Source organism: Larimichthys crocea, unplaced genomic scaffold (genome assembly GCF_000972845.2).
Source record: "Larimichthys crocea isolate SSNF unplaced genomic scaffold, L_crocea_2.0 scaffold271, whole genome shotgun sequence".
Classification (NCBI taxonomy): domain Eukaryota; kingdom Metazoa; phylum Chordata; class Actinopteri; family Sciaenidae; genus Larimichthys; species Larimichthys crocea.
In genome coordinates, this window is record NW_020853581.1 from 471,095 (window position 1) to 494,228 (window position 23,134).

Here is a 23,134-nt window from a genome sequence, read left to right on the forward strand (position 1 = left end):
AAAGGTGAAGGTATTGTATAAAGCTCTTTCTTGTATCTCCTGCTTATTCCTCTTGATAGAGAGTTTATTGTTTCTTCTTTCAATTTCTAACTTTGCTTCAGTTGTAAACTAAAAGACACTCCTTTGTTTTAGCCCTGTTGATACAAAATGATAAAGCCAAGTAAACCAAAGCCAGCAGGTGCAGATATAATAAGAGTTGTGATGTTATGTTTTCTACCACTTGGTGAAAGTTGCTGGAGCTCCAGAGAAGCTCATGCTGTCCTCTCTGCAGCCCAGTGAGCTCCAATGTTTTCTGCTCCATGCAGAGACATTGATTGGAGAGCGATTGCTGTGTGAGTGACTGGTGTCCTGCCCCGAGGCTGCAGCAATGCATCACTGCACACCATCCAGTCACACAGAGATCCCTCACTGTAACACAGCCTTCAGCCTTGGACACACTCTCAAGACCTAACAGGGGAAAGGTCCCACTGAGCTTGAACAGAGTCACCCAGCTGGTCTTATCGTGGTTAGCTGGTTCTGTTCTGGCACTTAAAGTGTCATTTATGAGCAGGTACACACTGCATATCAGTAGTAAAGTGTTATTAATCCATATTGTGTTTAAAGTTGTAGTTTAGTTGTCCAAAAATCTGCTACCTCCCCATTGGCAGGAGTTCATTTGATACTGGGTCACTGACTGAAACCTTCTCAAATAACACTTGTCCACTTAACTCCATATATTAATGTCACTGGTGTTGCTGGATTATTATGTGAAGTAATGATTATTTCAAAATAAAACTCATACATAAATGATTACAAGTCTGTTTTTTTAATGAAGCAGTGATTCAAATGAACACACCTTGTGCCCTTTTTTTAAAAACAGTGCCTGTGCCTTTAAAATGCACCATTACACATTTAATGATAATTGCTAATAATTTTTTCCACCCGCTGAGTGTTAATGAGATGACTGACCTGCTGTTAAATTATGCTCTTAAATTTCCCGTGGATGCTGTGATGCCTGCTACTGCGGAAGCAACGGGGCAGTGAGTAGTGAAGCAGTGAACCTCCTCCCCCTGGTCAGCCAGCCAGCCAGTCAGCCAGGCAGCAGCCACGGGAGCCGCACACAGCAGCCTGTCTATGGGACACTGAGGACTTCATCTGGCAGCCCGGAGCCGCGCGTACAGGACACACGCTGGTTTATTCAACGCCTTCGTTTATTTTATCGGTTTGGCTGATTTTGTTTTTTTTAACTCGTCGTTCAAGGGAACTTTTCTGTTGCTCATTTTCATTCAGAAACTTTCACTTATGGTTCGCGAATATGGGGTCAAGTTGTGGTTTCTCTCGGGGAAACATCGTTGTGGTGGTGCTGCTGCTGCTGCTGCTGGACGGTAAGGTTCATCATCAGCTTTATTGTTAGACTCAGGCTGAAGGGACGCACGATGAAGAAGTTGGAGGCAATTTTAAGGATCTGATTCACTTTAGTATGTTTGATGTGTTGATCTATTTAAGTAGAAAAAAATAGAAAGAAAAAAATGTTAATCTAAAGGAGAAGATTTGAAACTATTTATTTATGCATCTGAAATATAACTCTGACCTGTTAAAGACATCATCTGTCAATCTGAAAGCATCAGTTTTTGTTTAAAGCATCATTTTCATCTTTTGCACTCCTGTCAGTCAGAAAAGCAATTACTTGTGGTGTGAGCAGAGCACAGCATGAGCTAAAATATGTTTGGTTTGGGATGCATTTTAAATTCACCAAAAAAAACATTATGATTCCCTGAAAAACGGATTGACAATCATGGAGAGGAAAGAAAAAGAGAAAATGAAGAGAAATGCAGAGAGGAAAGAGATTTCCGAGCTGCTACAAACACAGCCAGTGGACCTGACTGAGGTCTAGATGGCAACTAACAAATTCACATGAAATTGGCCGCTCGTGTGTTAAGCTAAATTGCTTTTCTAAATTGCAACATTTTGGAAGCTGAGTGAATTTTAAGGCTTTTTCCAAGAAATATCACGAACACAATGCCAGCACTGTTTCATGCTGCAGAAAGTGATACTTTCATTGTGCAATGGTTGTTATGCATGGTATGGCACATTGGACCTAGAGTCAAATAAATACAGCCATATATCATAATATTATAATCCCATTCACAATCCCACAGCCCAACTGTACCAACACTGTGTCCTCACATGCAGTCTATATTTAAAGTGTCTCTCATAGCTCGGGAGTGTGCAAATCTCAGTGTGCAGCAAGTATGTCAGATGTGATGCTTGGACAAATATAGGCCATTGTGTGGAATTTATAAATTTGTTTTTGGACTTAGAACTAGTCTTAACAGAGGTTACTATCAGTGTTTTCAACAGACAGTAAGATTATCATCATAATCTTTTAGCGTGATTAAGATGTGAAAAATGTGTTCATTTTCATGTGAATAGGCCAGTGCTATATTATGTCTGCAAAAGTGCTACAACGCCACGAAACTACAGCCCTACGTAATCACCCATGGGAGCAGTTTCCAGCAATGTTGTTAAAATGATTAATGAAATTTTTTAAATGCCACAGTTATATGTAATGTTCTTTGGTTATTTTTCATTGTGGCAGACAATGTAGTTCTCAGAGCACAGAGGCTGAGAGATGTAAATCCACATCACACTTACAGTATCACACAGTGTACACACATTTACATCTCAGTTCTGCTTTGTCCTGCATGTATTGTCACCGAAGCAGGCATTTCTCTTGATATTTATAGATGAACGCAGTTGGTCTGGTTCCATTTCATATGTCAAGGACGTGATGGTAATTAAATGGGTGCTGAAATCTACACCCTACGTACACGCGGCGCCCATCACCTGCCTGTTTGTTGCAACAAAAGAACTACACTTGTTCAGGGAGGAGAAGAAGCGAGCCGTAGGCAGGTGTGCAGCAGCTGCTCCTATCTCTGGGCAAACACTGGCTGTTTGTTTTCTTTAGGAAAATACGCCTGTTATACAAGTGCACACCTTTTCAGATTGCATGTCGGACCAGAACTGCTCTCAAAATGACATATCACTTTGATTTTACTGTAAATCATGTTGAAGCTGATGATTTTATTTTACTTTTGGAGGATGTTCTGACTGCTGACACCGTTAACTATCTAACCATTTCCTCCATTACACTCATCTTGTAAAGAGTTAATCATGTTGTGATGCACATTTTGTATCACATGGCCTCTTAGATGAGTTTTCATCACCATATAAGTTATTTAATATTTGTTAGAATCTAAAGAATGGTTAACTTATTTGTTTAGATTGTAGAAAACAAAAGATGCAATAGTAAATGTTTGGTAATTCACACCAGCAGTGTTTCAGGTTACAGGTTACTGATTCGTTTAGTGTTTCTTGCTGGGGTAATCAAACAAAGGAAATTGGCAATCAGAGCTCACTATAAGAGTAATCAGCATTTTTAAATGTGGCTGCACTTACAATTGGAGTTAAGTCGAAGAAGTAGAGCAGTTCAAGACGTAAATTAGAGAGAACTGTAGGCTGGGACAGTACTTTGTTTATATAGTTAGAGATTACGGAATCGGTTGCAGCTTGGATGTAAAAATGTTTTCTTGGGCAGATCCAAGGTGCTGAAATCTTTTGGTCAGTCATGGCGGCTTTTATGAGATTTGAACTTTGGATGTCTTGGAGAAACACACGTTAATGTGCATCGAGAGAGCGTTTTCAAATTACTTTTGATTTGTTTGAATTTTTAAAAAATGACCTCATGACAGAGTGGTTTAACGAAAATGACGTAGGATTATGGACTGGTAGCTTTCCAGAATTAAACAAAATGGTTGCTTTTGTGACTAACCCTGACAAAAGCCTTTATTGAAATGAACCAAATCCTTTTAACAGATACTTCTGTGTAATCCATCACCTCCCCATGAAAAACCACAGATGTTTTCACATAAAAGCATTGATCAGTTTATCTTCCACCGTGACCTTGCTACAGTAGCTTTGACCCTGCTTTGCCCTCTGACCTTTGAAACCATAACCAAGTAGTCATCTTCAGTGATGACCCCACCATCCCAAAGGGGGCCATGTGTGGGCCCTCTTTAGCTGCTCCTTCTTCTGCTTGCATTAGAACGATCATTTTCATCATCTTTTGCTTCTGAGAAAGACCAGACCAATAAATCTCATTTGTTACATGCTGCTATTTGATTTAGCTCCTTATTGCATTATATGATTTAGTAAAGCTTCTGTCTTGTGCTGCCTATGGATGCATTATAAATCTTGTCACTGTTGCTGTCACTACCTCTCTTTTAGTATAATTGGAAAACATCATAATACGAGTTGTTTGCTGTAGAGTTTATGTTATGTATAAAATTGTGTAAAGAGCAGAAAAAGAGGAGAAAAAAGTCAATTCTCTGTGATTTGTCGAAGGTGTTACGAGCAAAAAGAAGTCTTGTTTTTGGTCTTTAGTTATATCGAGTGTATTGATTTTTTTATAAAGAATGTGGCATACAACACGTGTTTCGCCATGCGATACAGAAACGCAACCATCTGGCCTCAGCTTTCCTCCACCAATCTCACTCCCACCCTCTCAATGCCCAAAAGGACAATAAATCTAAGCTATTAACATTTTTTTAAAGGGAAATCAAAAGAAGTTAATGAGCAACAGTAACTGTGCTGTCTGCCACAAATGCGAAAGATCGAATTTGGACCATCAGTGAAAAATTGCGTCATCCCTCCAAGTTTGATCAGGATCAGAGAAGTGATGCAGCACTTTCATTTTGACTTTGAATTATAGCTCCTCCTTTTGCCAAATTTTGCAAATTTTAATCAGTAAAATGTTGGCAAAAAATGCATCACCCTATAAAATTTTTGTCCAAATTGGACCAGTGTTTTTTGAAATACAATTTCTGATGGAGGGGCAACACCCTCTTCATTATTACTTCTATTGCAGTGAGTCTGAGTTCCAGTCTCTAACTCTGGACTGTTGCTTCTGCTGGCATTGCATGGATGCTGCTCGTACCTGTCAAAGCTCTCTGCCTGATCCTCTAGTCAGTTCAGGGTCACGCTTCACTCTCATGCACGGGTAGAATCTAATTTGCTATGGTGAAAGGACAAGGAGACATTGATTGAAATTTCGCCCTCAGGGCATTTAGTCCTCTCGTTTCACATGGGTCTTGACAAGTTATTTTCCAGTCGCCTAGCGATGCACGCTGTGTTTGACCCATCATTTACAACAATAAACGAAACAAAGAAGGAGCTCAGCTCATTTGATTCCACGTGGCCGTGTGACACTGTAGACATGTATGTGGGCGAACATGTCTATTATGCAGTTTTAAAGTTGCTAGGTGTACCAGCTTTAAATATGACAGTGTAATTTAGAAATTAATTTAAATTACTATGGAAAAAAACAAACATTTTCTCTAAATTCAAACCTCATTGAAACCCAGCTGCTTCTTGTCAAAAAGCGAATGTTGCTGCCTGCCCCTCCTCCACCCGCCCCACCCTGGCATCGCTCTGTGTCCATTTGTTTGATCCTTCACTTTACTGAAGTGGGCAAACATGTTGGAAATTATTTTTCCACCGGGCTTTCACTTCTGCCACCACCTGCCTGTGCCAGAAACTCTGAAAGCTTCGCTTCCATTTGTGCTGGAAGATCAGTGTCCTTCATCCGCTGCCTTTGTTTCCATAATGTAATCCATCAGATTTACTGTAACACCTGATGTGGTGGATCACAGTGAAACAAGCAGCCACAAGCTAATAGTGCTATATCAAATATTGCTTCTTTTAGTTTAGGTGTTAATGTCTCAGAATTAAAGTGATAAACATTAAATGATGTTCGAATGCTACATTGCATTGTTAAATTGTGCCACAATTAATATATTTTAAATTTCTATCAATTTTTTGGGGTGTTTATTTCAGCATGACGGACCTCCTGATACAACAACAACAAAGTTAATATGCAGTTATGTGTAGCCTCTTTGGTCACTTAAGACCATCACAGACCTTCATGGTCACCAGAGGATAAACCTGGTGACTTAAATGATCCCCTGACTTTTTATCCACCATCTTCATTAGACCAACATTTGAATCTGTTCAATACTTACGAACAAATATTGCAGCACTAATGACAGTCGGCTGTACTGTTAGCAAAGGTTAGCATGCTAACATGCCACATTAAACCTGCTAAGCATCACATTGTTAGCGTTGCTATTGTTATCATGTTAGAATTACTGATGTTAGCATTTGGCACGCACATGTGCATCAGTATATCCTCACGGAGCTGCATGACTATAGACTCTTTAGCAAGTTGGGAAGGGTCTGTTTCTCTCACCAGTCTGTCGGCAGTGCTTGCACAGATTCTCTTTATTTGGATGCTGTTAGTAGAAGCAAATGTAAAACTGACATTTTAAAAATAAATAGGTCTGAAAGCCCTTGAATCTCTAAATCAGTCATCTATAGTAGTAAGATGAATGAAAGCTGTGTTAGTGAATGATTTATGCAAATAAAAACGACTTTCCTTTATTTTAACTGTCTTTGCCTAATTGTGTGTACATATCAGAAAATCTGATGGCTTTTACCACCACTGTAGTTAGTAAAGATGTTTTATTTAAGCAGTCTAATCACTACTGCGTCAAAATCTCTCAAAAGTCTGGAGCTCTATGATGGACCACATGTTCAATTTTTGATGCCACCGTCATTCCCGCAGGAATTCTTAAACTGAATTTGTACTTGCAGCTAATCCCAAAGGAGATGTTCTATTAGATTTCTTGATGACTGATGAACACGGTTCGTTGGATCTCAGCTCGTGTATTCTCTGAGGGCTAATTGGATTACACTATGGGGGTAATTGATTATTATGTTACGGTATGTATGCATCACAGTAAACTGAGTAATCTACCTGGAGCCTGACTACCAAACTGAGATCAGATATCATATTACTCTGATGAAAAGTTTGATGAGCTGTGTCATCATGACAGGAAATGACTTTCTTTCCTTATTACCCCTCATTGTTTAGAGATTGAAAGCATCACAATCAGGACTATATTAAATCCAGGTCCTGGATCCACTATAATATGACGAAGCAATCATGCATACTGGCACAGGAAACCAAGAGGGAGAGAGATTTCAAAACATTATGATCAATAATAGCTTTCATAAGTGGAATTATAGCTCAATGTGCAGCTTTTTAGTTAATTGAATCCATGAAGAGAACCATTCCCATAACTGTTACATCTTTGGAGTCAGAGTAATCGTGATAGGTTCCAGAGTGATTATGATATTTATTGTATTTATATCACCATGATATAACTGGGTGAAATGCTCCTTCTTGCCACTGGCTACAGCTACTTTGTAATAGAAAACGTGAATATTGATTGACTAAATTGTGGAGCTGGCTGTGAAATTAAACCTGTTCAGTAGATGTAATATTTCTGTGGCTATGCAGCTAAACAAGTGGGTCCATATTATGTGAAACGGACATGATTGGACACATGCAGCCATCAGCCTTTCTCCTTGTCTGTCTCATCAGTGGAAAACAATCAGCATCACTGTTGATTAGTACGGTTATTGATTGGTCTGCTGCCAGATACACGGCCTTTCCAATAGGTCGTTACCATGGACAGATGCAGTGCATGTTGACCTTGGGAGAGAAGGGGCACTGGGATGAGCTCTCACCGCAGGAGCTCCAGTCTGCAAGCAAGATTAGTGGGGGAATGAATCATAGAGCAGCCAGGCCGGGTCACTTTTCCCGATCTGCCGTGCTGTTGACAAGGATGCTCAGCAAGGACGTCTGGGTGGGAGATCCACGTTTTGTTTCACTTAGAGGGAAATTCACAGAGAGGTAGATTAGTAAGCCTGTGGGTTAGTCTAGCATATGAGCTCATAGCTGGTAAATCTATCAGCCGAAGCACGCATTGAGCTAATTGAGTTCCTGTCTTTGTCTGGGACGACGGAGAGGGCGTCCTATCCTATCAGCTCCGACCAGTCCTAGACACGCTGTGGTCTGTGGCTGACTGAGCACATGGTCTCAGATTTTGTGATGAGCTTCTGTCCTTTTTGTCCTTTCACAGTTAAAATATGAGACAAAAAGCCATAATTAACTCAAGGAAACTGCCAAAGTGTACCATGAAGAGTGTATGTGTGTAGATGAGTCAGAAGGTTTTCCATTGATGTTTGTTTCACAAAACAAACGATGTATGAGTTCAATTTCACTGTCCACTCAGCAGTACATGATATCTATTGTAAACACGGATTGCTACAAGAGTCCTCCTGTTCAAACACTGGCTTTGTTTGCAAAATTACTTACTCCAGCTTTGAAGAAATGACAGTGTGTGTGTGTGTGTGTGTGTGTGTGTGTGTGTGTGTGGCAGCTCAGCATCAGTTTTATAGGTGTTTGAAGGTTGTAAAAGGTCTGCTTATGATGGTAATATTTACACACTTTGAGTTATGGGAGGTCAAGGCTGTTCCAGAAACAGCTTGTATTCCATGTATATATATCAAAATCTGAAAAATTTTTTGTGTTCCCATGACATGAAGCTGAAACCAAACCTGTACTACACTCATTTTTATATACTTATTTTTAAAACCATTATCTGTGCACAGTCATAAGAGCTAAAATGTCATTACTGTCTGTATTTTCGTCATTCTCGTGCACCATTTAGCGAAGGTAATGAGTCATGCTTTTGGAAAATCTTCCATCATGGTTTCACAGACCAAAGATGCCATTTGCTAAGAGAGGCCTGCTTGATCCATTCAATTAATTAGTTTTGATATAAACTGCTTGCTTCTTGTTGGCTTCAGTCCTGGAAAGAAATTGAATTTTGAATGATATAAACAAATTGTGTTGCATGGGGTCCAGCTGCCGTGGCTTTGTGCCAAAGCCAGCATTCATGAATGTGTCCAGCTCCCACTGGTTAACACGTTGGACCCTCTAGTTTTATTTGTAAAGCTGCTGTCATCTGCTCTGTTTGATTCATGACGGTGTCATGTGCATGATATCTGTAAATTAAATTAATGTTCTTTATTTATCTAATAAAGGACTGTAGAACATGGACTATTTTTCTAGCTTGTAAAGATACAAATGAATACAGGATCTTTAGCATATTATCAAATTAGTACAGGCATTAGTCTAATAATGTATTATAATGATTAAGCTGAACTTCTTTTTGTGCTCGTGTTAGTAAGATAATGGCTCCCTCTAATGGTCATGTTAAGATACATAGATGGAGATCCAGAGTGAGTGAATTCATTTACTTCTTTCTTAAAACCATCATATTCTGTGTTATTCTGCTCTTACTGCTCCTGTATATTATTAGTTACCTCCAGCAAATTCAGAGTGCATGTTATGCTGAGAGTTACATTATTTACAAGTATTTTCACAACGTTTAACAGGCCCATGCATCCATGTTTGACTATTTTGTTTATGCCAACCAAAACCTTGCAACTATACTATCTTATCACATGAGAAAAAGTAGAATGTTTTGAGCCCAAAGTGGCTCTATATCAGACACAGGGGTGTCAAACAACCTGTGGTGTGTGTCATTGAATAAACAGTCTTTGTCTCTCCCCATCCTGTGGCTTTAACCACAGAATGAATACATAGAGCACTCCAAGCCAGACTTTGTAATAATGAAATAATAAAATGTCATTAGTCTGCAGTCTCTGCAGAGACCTAAAGGAAAGTTTAGGTCTTGTGGTCTGGTTAGAAAATGAATTCCTGATGTCTTGCTTGGCAACATCCCAAATTCAGCTCAGTTAGAAACAAAGGTAGAGAAATGAATTAACCTCATTTTAAACCTCATTTTAATCGTGGGTAAACATCACACCTGTTACTGCAAATCATTTCTCTTTTGTCCAAAAGTCCACTCAGGTATAATAGTTAGATAATCATCAAATTGATAAATGAGCTATTCTAGTGGCTGCTTTTTATGAAAGACTGTAAATTCTTATTATTTCATTATGTTTCATTATTGTTGTCATATTTCTTTAAACCAGTTAGTCTATTGCCTTTATTTTGTCTTTCCAAGTGTATATTGTTACAAATATTTTATGTTTCGATTGTACAGTTTGAGACAAAAAGATCCATCCGTAAGAACACACCCATAAGAAAGGAAGTGTTTAGTAAGCAGTTGTGATCCTTTCTTTCGACACCTGCACAATAATAAAACCATTTTGGGTGGCTTCTCACAAATCTATATCCCTAACTGTGCTCAGTATTCCCAAACTGAAGAAAAAAGATCTCACAAACCTCAGCCAAAAAAGACCTCAAGATATTTTTCAGGCATGCTCATACTGGTTGTGTCATTTGGTTGTGATTGACTGTGGAAAAAGTCATCTCTAAAATCTGAGTCATGAAACCGGCACCATCCCAGCAGGGTTAACAAACAAGTAGCCTGCTGTTGTCCCTGGAACACTTTTAATAAAATGGGCTGCAGCGTCTCTGAGTGTATCTCCATCCTTCAGGAAGGACGGCCACATTTTATCCATCAGCCCGACCTCCTGTCATCCAACCCCGCAAAATTAAATCAATGTCTGAAACCAGAGCCGAGGCCTCAACTGCACCAACAGAAATAGAAAATCTAGTTTTGTTGTCTGCTAATGACATTAGTGCGTTCCCTAAATGGTCGCCTACCGTTGTCAAAGAGGAACATAACAGGGATATAATTACAGGAGGAACACTCACATCTCCATTTTCCTGTAAAACACACAGCCTGCTGTAGCTCTTTATGGATTACCCCAACACATACACACATACACACTTCCTTCTGGCAGGTAATGATTCATTTCCCTGCCATATCATGTTATCCCTTGTAATTAAACTTCTCAAGGTGAACACAAGGAGAATCGGAAACCACATGTTATTGACCATATGAGAGATTCATTAAAAGAGCTGCATAAGTGTCATTTGAGCCGTCCTTTCAATTTCCGCCAAAGGGAGAGATGAAAGACGTATCACAGGAGGAAAAAAACTGGACCTGTCATATTCCATGTATGTGTTAATTTCCATTCAGTGACCAGACAGCATTGTCAGTGAGCATTGTGCCCACAGTTAAATATCCAGAAAGAGAGATGTGTGATAACTGCTGGGGTTTTTTTCCCGTCTTCAATAAGACAGCATCTCAGCAGTAATATCAGGGCTTCATTTGCAGTTATCACAATGTAACTAATCCCCCCATGACTCACTTGGCTGCCTGTTTTTTTAAACATCTGGTTATTTCTTGTCTTCTTTCTGCAGGAGCGACAGGGCTGTACTTCCCTCAGAATGAGTACATTGAGACAGTGTATGTTGGCCAGCAGGCAGGGACGCCGATCCTCCAGGTCCACGCCATGCTGGATAGTGACTCTGAGCGGCCGCATTTCTACCTGTGCTGGACAATCTCTCACAGACATCCCTACAGCTCCTGGTTCAACCTTGACATCAACACTGGAATACTGTCTCTGAACAAAACCCTGGAGGAGAGTGACTTCGCCTTGCTAAGTGAGTTGGATATGAGCATTTTAATGTTAATGTATAGTCCCATTTCTGTGCCAGGTATCCTCTACACATAAAAGTAAATTAGTTTCTCGATGTTTATGCTCTTTGCATACCAATGAGATTTCTGCCTTCAGGATGATAATGTAATTGCATACAAGCAAAAAAGAGCTCAGTCATCAAAAAAACAGCAATGTCTGAGATTAAAATGTTTTTGTTTGTCTGCGTGTCCCATTAGATCAAAAGTCACCGTTTGTGATGAAGTTGTCCCTGAAAGCCATGGTGTTACCTTACTTTACCAAGAAGCCCCAGTGCAATAGCAGAAGCTTCTTTCGGATCACCCTGGACTTTGTCAATGCCACAATGCCGCAGTGTGCTCAGACAGATATGAAGGAACTATGCTTCCCGCACAGAGACACCTCCAACCCCCACATCATGGAGAACAGGTTCCCTGGACCCCTACGGCAACTCCGACGTCTCACCAGACTCAACGTCTGCCCCAACTACACCATCTCTTACAATGTGGACCCAGGTTGGAGGCATTAAAGAGAGATAACATTTGAAATAACACTATTCTCTAAACCCTGAGCAATAAAATGTACCATTGCTTAATTAAATACAGTTTTGTGGCTGAAGACACCAACACACCTGATTTTTGTTGTTCCTCTCATCTATAGATACCCCAGCACCATTTGCTGTCAATGAGAACACCACAGAGCTGGTGGTGACTGCTCCGTTGGACCGCGAGGAGAGTGAGCGCTACAGACTGCTGCTGGTTTGCACAGTCCGGACAGAAACGGTCATCACCAAGGTGGAAACTTCACTGGATGTTTTTGTCAATGACGAGGACGATAACGCACCATATGTGAATGGAACAGACACAGCAGATATTATTATCAGCTTTAACCGGACGAAGGTGAGCAGACTGATATGACAATGAACAGTTTTGGTTGTTTCATGACACAGTGTTGGCTCGTTTTATCTATCTCTTTATATTAGGATTCAAATGTCTCACCTTCTTGTGTTTCTTCCAGGGTGGTTCCTTTGGAACTTTGTTCATCTTTGACAGGGATCTAACCCCCATCTACCCCATAGACCAGAGTCACAATAAATATGTGGGGACCTTGCTCAATAGTGACCCATGGGTAAAGGAGACATTTGCCATAAAAGGCACCTTCAGTGAAAAGAAAGCTGCTCTTGGGGGCATTCGAATGACCGTTCACGACTACCGTAAGTTAATACAGAGGGTTGAAAAAAATCTGTTTGAATGGACACTGTAGTTTCTAGAACACATTCCCATGTTTCCTATTTGATTTCAGAGCTTGTCCTGAAGAGGAACCTGTATGTGACTGAGAATCGCACCCTGCAGCTGGACTACCTGGTCAATGACACCACCTACCCCGGCCTAGAGGGAACAGTGTTGTTGCACTTCAACGTCACTATCTTACCAGTCCACATCCGCTTCCCCAACATCACACATATGTTCACATTGACACGGAGAGCTTCTGTTTATGCACAGGTACTTGTGCCTACTAAATATACTGTACAAGTCTATTCCTCACTATATAACCTGCTGGTGTCTTAAAGAGTCAAGTCAATCATAAACATTATTCACATGCCCAAGGGTGTGTAATTGTTTCTCTTCAACAAACTGGCCATGAGGTCCCTTCTGAACGGAATTTCAGTGTAAGTGATGGGCACAAAAAAAAAGATGAAAACATCTGCACACCCAATTTATAATCGAAACCGCAGGACATGTGCCAAATACACATAAAACATAGTCTTTCCTTCTTTAATGCCCAAGCTATGCACCAAAAAGCTCCCTTTGGCAAAGGGAGCAACTTTGATAGATTGTTGAATTCTTGGCCAATGAAACAAAAATGTGTTCGAAAAGTTTAGGCCAAGATGATGTGAAGTGTCATATCACAACACACTCAAGTCAAGGAAGAATTTCCAAAAGTTAGTTAGTGGTTCAGGATTCCTCTTATGTCAACAGGCAATGTTTTTACTAAACTATGGTGGAGGGATAGAAACACAAAGAGGAAATTTCATACTAAAAACAATTCATTTGTCGTAGCTTGATGCATTTTGATGCTAGAACTGGAGAATTTGATATGCTTAACTCTGCCACGGGCCATACCCATGTTCAGTCAGCAAGTTACCAGAATAATGTTTCTCATTGTAGTGCACTCATGTAATACATCACATGATGAAGCAAAGATATTAAAGACTACACATGAAAATTGATAAATTAAATTAATATTACTTCAGTTTTTAGGCATTTTAGTACATGCAGTAACTCATGTCAAAAGATCTGTGCTGGATGAACTGCACCTGGCATCACTTGTTTCAAGATGATAAAGTTTCTTCCTGGAAGCCCAGCCTTACTAAAAGCTTTGGACACAATGTTTAAAGATGTCAAAAAGTCAACAAGGGATAAACATTTCACTGCAGAACATTCAGTCCAGTACCTGCCTTAATCAATTAGCCAGGAGTGCCAGTTCAGTGATATCAAAGTTTTGATTTTTATGGCCAAATAAGAGAATTTAGTATTGAAATGTTATTTAGTGTTAATGGTGTTACATAATATAGAAATCATACTGCTGACTCACTCTAAAATATACTGAGAGACTGCCACCTGCTGGCTCAGTAACAAAAAACAAAACAACTGTAATTCATTAGTCAGCATTTCTTTAATACAGCAGTCCATTTCCAATGTTCCGTCTTCTCTCAGGTTGGCAGAGTCTGTGTGGAAAACTGCCAGCAGTTCGATGGCATCAGTGTCACATACCGGCTCGAGGTGCCAGATAAGAACGTGTCTGCTGACATGCAGACTTGCTACTCAGCCATAAGCATCACCCAGGCACCAGACGAGATGTGGGGGCTGCTCTATGTGAACGACACAGAGGCGCTACATAGGCCTGAGTGCCAGGACCTGCAGTACCTTGTTGTAGCTCAGGAGGAGCACACACAGCTAGAGGCCAGCACACAGATCCACATCATACTAGACAGTGAAGGTGAGACTGTCAGCCAACATCCATTTTACATTTGACAAGGTTTTAAAGAGAAAGTTGGTTTAATTCTTCTTATCATATTGTAATGATAGTTGAACAATGCATGCTCCTGTTTAGAGGCAAAAGATCTTAGTTATAGTGATCACTCGTTGCTCATTTGGAGACACTTTGTGTTTCACTTCATGAGTAATTCACCACACACACCATTGTGAGCACTGACTCCATACTTTTTAACAGTTTTCCTTCTTCCAAATGTCTCTTAAAGATTTGGTTATGTGTGTTTTTGGCACTGTTACATAGCAAACAAGGCCAGTCAAGAGAACCAGCAGTTCCTGTCATGTGCAGAAAACAGACGGCGAGGAGACTGTGAGTCTGTTCGAGGCCTGGGGGCAACAACGGGGAGATGCCAGTGGAGGCAAGGCAGTGAAAAAGGTACACTATATTTAATGAATGTTTAGAACAAAACAGATAAAAGCAGTGATTTTTGTAATCATTTATTATTTTAAGGTAACACTTCACTTGGACAGTCCACCTACAGATAATTTATAGAATATTTATAACTTTTTAACACAGATTCAGCAATTGAACCCTTTCACAATAGATACAATAGATAACGTTCTAGACATTTACAGACAAATCAAAACAGTCGAAATGTTACATATACTCTGTAAACTGTCTGTAGACAGACTATCCAAATAAAGTGTTACCCATTTTAACATCAGGGAACCATGCCCATAGTAATTATGAGACCTTAAAGTAGTTTACACCGCTGTGAACATGTTTCCCTCAATGACAGTACTGGAACAAATTAAAGGACCAGAACCAGCATGTGTATCATTTTCAGTCACATCCTATTTGCAACAGGAAGCAACAAGAGTCATTGAAAATGTGGTCTTCATTTTGATGATGCTTGCACAAACACCATATGATGACTAAAGAAAGTCACCAAAGTGATGCAATGTTTAAACTGCTAAATTCCTAACTTTGAAGGACATCTGAGATAAGCTTTGTTTGCCATCTGGTAATATTTTCCCACTTTGGTTTTTCTTTGTGTTTACATTTCAGGAATATCTGAAAATTACTCCACCTGCTCGCCTGACCTGCGGACGTGTCCAGATAGCTTTTGTGACGCAGTTGAAAGCAAAGATGCATCAATATGCCCACAAGACTGTACGAGTAAGAAACACGTGCCTTGCTTTTTATTACACTGATGGATTTCTGTGCAACTTTAAAGATTTATATATATATATATATATATATATATGGTAAATAAGACCATTCTGACTATTATATTCACCATGTTCACAATTTATTTGTCTCTGAAGAGGAAACTGTCACTGGAGGTCATGAACGAGGTTTGAGGAATGGAATTCAGGCTGGATATGGAACCTGCTACTGCTACTCTGAGAGGTGTTTCTGTGAGAAGGAAGATATTGAGGGTGAGTTGTCATAAATCAACTTGTAATTATGTGAAATAGAGAGAAAAAGTATCTTGGCATCTAGACTGATGATAAATTTGCTTGTGCCACGTCAAGAACCTGCAAACTAAGCCAAAAGATTGACTTTTTACATAGAAATAAAACTGCTTTCCTTTGATTTGTAGGAAGAGGATTGTTGAATAAATTCTTCTGTTCTGGACATACACACTGCTGCCTCCACACTTAGAAACTGTTTAGACTAAGCCCTGGGGTTTATTACTGGTGACAGCTAAATTACAACTGTATCCTCTATGATGAGGTTGGTTGGTCTTCTTCTTCAGTAAGCATTGGTGCCTCTAAAGCCCTAGTCAGAAAATGACCAACAATTATCATATTGGAACACAATGCTTTAACTCGCTCCAGACTGGTCAGTTCCTCAGGTACCTCTTGCTAGGACTGATTTTGGAAAGCCTGCTTTTAGAATTAGTGCAGCAGACTCATGGAACTTCTTGCAAAGTGATCTAAACTCTTACATAGTACGTCTTGGACACTGTAGGAAAGTACTTAATAACCATCCATTACCAGTCTGTAACTGATTCTCCTGATTTTCTTCGTTGATTTTGTATATTTGTATTTTGCATGGCTTCACTGTAAATGAGGGTAACCCTCAATGATTTAGAAAGTCTTAAATAAAGGTTGAATGAATGAATGAACACTCTCCTCTAGAGCCCATATGTGACGACATGTGTAAGACCATCATCGCCACAGCTCTGCTCCTCTCCTTCATCGTCTCCATCCTCCTGTCCTCATACTTCATCCACCGATACCACAAGAACTCACCCAAGCCCCCGATCGCCTCTGCTGAGATGACTTTCCGAAGGCCAGCTCAGGCTTACCCCATCAGCTTCCCTGCTAACAATTTACGCCGGGGCTCGCAGGAATCCATTGAGACGGACACCTTTAAAATACCTGTAAGCTGCATCCTTAAGCCTTTTCTCCAGCATAATATGTTGAACTGGTTAAGAAGTCAAAAATTATTCATACATTTATTCAACAGGAGGATCCTAAGTGGGAGTTTCCTCGTAAAAACCTTGTACTTGGCAAGACTTTAGGAGAAGGGGAGTTTGGGAAAGTTGTCAAAGCAACAGCATTCAGGCTGAAAGGAAAAGCTGGTTACACCACTGTGGCTGTGAAAATGCTTAAAGGTAAGACAAGCAGAGAGAGATCGGACAAGTTGGGGAAGTAATAGTGATATATGAGAAGTGAATGCCTGAAAAGATGGATGGTTTAATCATTACAATCCTCTCTTTTCCTCCATACCAGAAAATGCCTCCCACAGTGAGCTGCGAGACCTTCTGTCAGAATTTACTTTACTGAAGCAAGTCAACCATCCACACGTCATAAAGATGTATGGAGCATGCAGCCAAGACGGTGAGACCTCAGTCCTCCTGACATCTTCCCTCAGGGCATGTGTGTTGCACATGGAGTCTAAAGTTCTGCACTTCTTTGAATAGGTCCATTGTATCTGATCGTGGAATATGCCAAGTATGGGTCACTTCGCAACTTCCTGCGAGAGAGTCGGAAAGTTGGCCCAAGCTACATGGGCAGGGACGCCAACAGAAACTCCAGCTACTTGGAGAACCCAGACGACAGGGCACTCACCATGGGCGACCTGATCTCTTTTGCGTGGCAGATCTCCAGAGGGATGCAATACCTGGCTGAAATGAAGGTATTTGACAAACTAGGAAAAGTTATGTTTCTGTTCTTGCTGCTGGAAATTTGCTGTTTAAACACTGAAATTTCCAGAATACAGGCTGGAGAAGGGCACCTTGCCCAGATCACCCATGTGGCAATATTAATAAGTAAAATTGGAGTGCTGTCCTCGTCTTTGACTTTAAAGACCCAGCACCCAGTTTTCAAGGTCTTATTGTGAGTTGAGTGTGTTGTGTCGTATTTTTATTTTTATTTTTTAAGAACATTTAAAACCATAAAACCACACATCTAAATAGTTTATATGCTGACACTCTGACTCATACAAATACTGAATGTGTTTTTTCTGAAAGTAGTTTAAATGAGCACACTTGAAGAGCTGTAGCCACTTCAAGTGTGTGTGTGTGTGTGTGTGTGTGTGTGTGTGTGTGTGTGCTGTATGCAGTTGAACTGTCATTTAGTTCTTCAAGCACTGAACGGCACTTTAAATTAGCATTTTGGTCCAACAGCTCGTTCACAGGGACCTTGCAGCTCGGAATGTCCTTGTAGCTGAAGGACGAAAGATGAAGATCTCAGACTTTGGCCTTTCCAGAGATGTGTATGAAGAGGACTCATATGTTAAGAGGAGCAAGGTAAAGGAAGAGAAAATGACACATTTCTGTGTAGTTACAACAACCTCTCAAACAACATGTAACAAGGTCTCTCTCTGTTTTCCAGGGCCGTATACCTGTTAAATGGATGGCAATAGAGTCGTTGTTTGATCACATTTACACAACACAAAGTGACGTGTGAGTACAATAATCATTTGAAGGAAATAGTTTGTCATGTTGGGAAATACCCTTATTTACTTTCTTGCCAAGAGTTAGATGAGATAATTCATACCACTCAAATAAATATTACACAATCAGCAGTTGCATTTAGCAACTGCACTGCCAGATGCCACTAAATCCTAAACACTGGTCCTTTACATTAGTGAGCTTTTGCCTCCCAAATGTTGAACTTTTCCTTGTATCAGTTACATAGATTTTTTTCCTTCTCTATTTATTAAAATATTCTTATGAGCTCATGTGTTTTCATCCAGCTGGTCCTTTGGTGTGCTGTTATGGGAGATTGTGACACTGGGAGGAAATCCATACCCAGGTATCGCTCCTGAACGCCTCTTTAACCTACTCAAGACTGGCTACAGGATGGAAAGACCAGAGAACTGCTCGGAGGAAATGTGAGCTCTGCTCTGTTACTCTTACAGCATTTCCTTATTCCTACTGAGTGCAATAACTCTCCTCCACCACATTAAGAATACTCAGTTGTGGAAAATGACTGCCGGTGGGATTAAATGATTCTCACCCACTGTTAAACTTCTTCTTCTGCAGGTATAACCTCATGCTCCGATGCTGGAAACAAGAATCAGACAAGAGGCCAACATTCTCAGATATCAGCAAAGAGCTGGAAAAGATGATGGTGAAAAGTCGGGTATGGTTAAGCTATACAATACATCATAATAAGTTATTCATATTCTTCCACAGGAAAGAAATTAGGAGATGCTATTAATCAGCCTTTTTCCATGCATTACTGGCGCAATGCTGACTAAACTCTGGTGATGCATCTGACAGTCCGATGTTAAAGTTTTTTTTTTTTTTTTTTTTTTTTTTTGCAGCTGGCTCAAAGCGAGCACTCTATCATTTCTGTAGGACAACATGTACGCTGCTTCACTGTAGGATATATCACTCTTCCAAAATGCTTTAGATACCATAATTAGAGTTTGAAGAGCAGCCCTAAAATGTGGCCTCGGCCAGCATAATCACAGAGCATAGCAGTCAGACTGCTGCTGCTGAAGTGAGGCTAAATATAGAGCATTTAAGGACAGGGGAATGCAGACATCTCAGAATACAGCGGGCTACTTCTTCACTGTTATCAGATAGAGGTAGTGGGCATGTCACTTGGTCACTAAAGTATTAGCACAATTTACCCGTCAGTGCACTGCATGTGTCAGACCCTTATCATGACTCAGCCTTTTAACGTGCTGTGACTCCTCTCCTCAGTAATCAGCCTAATCACGCCCTCATCTGCTCTTGCCAGGATTACCTGGACCTGGCTGCGTCCACGCCAGCTGATGCCTTGCTGTATGACGACGCCCTCTCTGAAGAGGACACTCCACTAGTGGACTGTAATAACGCCCCTCTCCCTCGAACCCTCCCCTCCACATGGATTGAAAACAAGCTCTATGGTAGAATCTCCCATGCATTTACTAGATTTTAGAAACAGGACACACAACACAAGCTCTCTTTTTTGGCAAGTTGTGATTGGCTTTTCCGTAGTCAAGTGTGTGTGACTGTGATCTAGGCATGCCTTTTGCTGATTATTGCTGACATATCTCCCATTTCATCGTAAATGAGAGGCTCAGTGAAAAAAGATCTTGTGTCTTGACTGTTTTGGTTTATTTGGACCTGCTTCTAATGTACATGAATGCTGACCAAAAATGCTACATTTGTAAATACTGAATATAAAATTCATTCTAATTTATTTGGGACTGCTCATACTCATGCTTCATGTGCATTTTATTTGTAGATAGTCCATTTTTTCACTCCATGACATTTCCATTTGTCATCATTTCATCATTTGTTTGCATTGGAAGAAACAGTGTGTAACATTTGAAACAGGTCCTCGCTCAAACAATCACTCACTGTCGTTTTTTAATTCCTGATTGTCTTAAATTTCCTGACTTTCTAGTGTATATTGGCTATTAATCTATGATGATTTCACAATACTGTACAGAGAAACAGTAAGGCTTTTGAACGCAACTCTCAGGTGACATATTGGATTAGTCACTTGTTGTTAATCTTTCTTTCTGTAACTGTTCAGAAAAGCAGCCATAGGTCAAATATACAGGCATGAGCAACATTTTAGCCTTGGTACAATAACAAAAACAAATACATAACAAATTGTATGATATTTCACTTTATGTAGCATACACAAACCATAACTTTAAACCTCTGAGAGTCAAATCAGAGGCAGGCACTACAGAGTTTGATTTGAGAGCCTTACTGTCTGCACGCTGTTTATCTTTCACTGAGTGCAGAAAAATGATATGTTCTCGTTTTTAGGCATGTCATACCCGAACTGGCCTGAGAAGAGCCCGGTACCGCTCAACAGACATGATGCCACTAATCCAGTCTTTACAAGATATGCCAATGATAGTGTTTATGCAAACTGGATGGCTTTGCCTTCACCCGCAAAAGCTGTGGACAAGCTTGATAGCTAAAGACAAACCAACCCTGTAGAAAAGATGACTAATTGGTAGATGTGTATATTTCTATAAGACTGTACATATACAATCTGATACTAAAGTTGGTTCCCTTTTATTTCTGTTGCACGGGTATTCAACATTTCAAACTGGGGTCTTTTGCTGCAAAAGCGGCTGGATCAATATAGACCACGCTTCATTCAGCTCTTCAGTATGTTAATTATTACCTCACAGGTCATGTTGGCCAAGTTGTACCACTGCATGACTATTGTACCAGATTGTATGCCAGTGTCAATGTCTTTTAAGTGCCTGTGCCGCTTCTACAATAGCCTCCAATTATTAATGTGCGACTGTGAAGATCTTGTTCCAGCCCAGGAATTAAAGGGGACGACCATCACCTGTTTTAGACAGCTGGGATTGAGAGGACAAAAGCAAAATGCTGAACTTGTTCTGAAAATGTAAAGTTTCTACTTTAGAGGATTGTTCTCCTTTTGTGTTTCCTCCCTCAAGATGTCTCAAAACTGTTCTTGCCAAAGAGAAATAACGCAGACATGTACAGTGAACAGTTCTCTGGCTTTTGTTCTTGTTTTCTTTCTGTTTTTTTACATGAAAAATATCAACTAGTGAGTGCTACTCCAGTGTAAAGGACATGAGACTTAATGTAGATTGTGACCATGTCCTGTGTCAGACTACAGTTTTTGATTCACTGTAATGGCAATCTTTGTGGAAAAAGTATGATTATGTAAACTAATAAGTGTTATCATTGTTATGTTGTTATTATTTGATTACGTTCCAATTAATAAATAACATTAAAAATGTGCTGTGTGTCTCTTCACCTCATAGATAGCAAGCTATATATATATATATATATTGCCTTAGTCCACTCCGGGTATGATTTGTTCATTATAAGCTCCAGTTTTGAGAAACATTTATTACTAAAATATTAGCAAATATTGGCAGTAGTGGTCTGGCAGATTTTTGGTGCCTTTTCCATTTTCACTAAATCTTAACTCTGATAAACTGTTTTAGACTTTTAGAGGCAGATATTTGTGTTTCAGTGTAATTTAAGGCCATTTTAAGCATATTATTCAGAAGCCTGCTTGATTTGCTGTTTATGACATAGTAGACAAAGTAGGTTGATATGTTTGTTCCAGGATGTAGGACTCATCAAGACATTATACCCATCATCCGTTCCTCCATCCATTATCAGAATTTTGACTGTGCTCCAGGCAACAATGATAAACTCTGTTAATTTAAGAGTTCTGAATGCGTTGGTGACTCCTTATTGATTGAATCTGTCAGAGAAATCTGTTGAAATTGTTGCTGAAAATAGCTCTGTGACAGTTGAGTTATGACAGGTCCATGGTGTCTCAGTGCCGTCCACATACCGTGTGTTGGGATGGGCTCCAGACTCTTGCTACCCATCATAGGAATTAATAAAGGAAATGAATAAATGACTAAAAATAGAACCTCATGGGAACATTTCCTGCTCTATGCGCCAAAACGATAACAGATGATCCTGCGTTTGAACACTAGACAAGTGATCTGTGTCCCTTTAGAGTGATAATTCAATTCAGAGATGTCAGCGAGTGCATCATCAATGATCAGAGAGTTTCATTAGCAGTTAGGACAGAGAACGCCCCAACACCACCGCCAATGAAAAACAAATTAATAAGAGGAAGAACAAAAATATCTAGGGTCTTATTATAATATTGTATTAAATTACACTTACACTCATTCATTTTTAAAGATAAATATATGCAGTGCAATGGTTAGCACTGTCGCCTCACAACAAGTTTCTGTGTGGAGTTTGCATGTTCTCCATGTGTCTGTGTGGGTTCTATCCGGGTACTCTGCCTTCCTCCCACAGTCCAAAGACATGAACCTTAACAGGTTAATTGGTGACTCTAAATTATCTGTAGATGTGAATGTGATTGTAAATGGTTGTTTGTCTCTATGTGCCCTGTGATGAGGTGGCGACTTGTCCAGGTCAGCTGGGATAGGCTCCAGCCCACCGTGACCCTGATAAGGATAAGCGGTCACAGATAATAAGTATTAATGACAATGATGATAATAGGCACATTCATTATTAAATATATATGTCATAAAAATATACATTTATTAGACATTCAGACAACAACAACAACAACAACAATAACAACAACAATAATAATATTAATAATGCTGTTGCTACTGATGATGATTATGATAATAATAACCGTTTAATAATTTATAAACAATTAATAACTTATTATTATGAACAAGGAGGCTCCAGCGTGTTTGATGACGACACTCGTTAGCAAAGCCCCCATTGGTTAGTTGTCGA

General features: G+C 39.9%; 1 protein-coding gene across 2 annotated transcripts; it reads left to right on the forward strand.

Annotated features, from left to right (window-relative positions):
* The first annotated feature begins 1,082 nt into the window (after positions 1-1,082).
* Positions 1,083-21,551, forward strand: ret (ret proto-oncogene receptor tyrosine kinase). Of its 2 annotated transcripts, XM_010734552.3 has the most exons (20): positions 1,083-1,364; positions 11,189-11,431; positions 11,664-11,957; positions 12,103-12,341; positions 12,460-12,655; positions 12,745-12,944; positions 14,160-14,442; positions 14,740-14,871; positions 15,505-15,615; positions 15,765-15,878; positions 16,584-16,828; positions 16,915-17,062; positions 17,181-17,288; positions 17,372-17,586; positions 18,077-18,199; positions 18,285-18,355; positions 18,649-18,786; positions 18,938-19,037; positions 19,644-19,791; positions 20,669-21,551. In XM_010734552.3, exons 1-20 carry the CDS (start codon positions 1,295-1,297, stop codon positions 20,824-20,826), a joined length of 3,336 nt encoding a protein of 1,111 aa, XP_010732854.2. In that variant the 5' UTR covers positions 1,083-1,294; the 3' UTR covers positions 20,827-21,551. The 2 variants fall into 2 exon arrangements, with proteins under 2 accessions (XP_010732854.2, XP_027131798.1); XM_027275997.1 differs by having other exon boundaries at positions 19,644-20,776.
* Positions 21,552-23,134: the final 1,583 nt, after the last annotated feature.

Coding starts and splice junctions, on each gene's coding strand:
- ret (XM_010734552.3), top strand. CDS start 1,295: ATGGGGTCAAGTTGTGGTTTCTCTCGGGGAAACATCGTTGTGGTGGTG. Junction 14,443..14,739: donor CATCATACTAGACAGTGAAG/GTGAGACTGTCA, acceptor ACTGTTACATAG/CAAACAAGGCCAGTCAAGAG. Junction 17,587..18,076: donor AATACCTGGCTGAAATGAAG/GTATTTGACAAA, acceptor TTGGTCCAACAG/CTCGTTCACAGGGACCTTGC.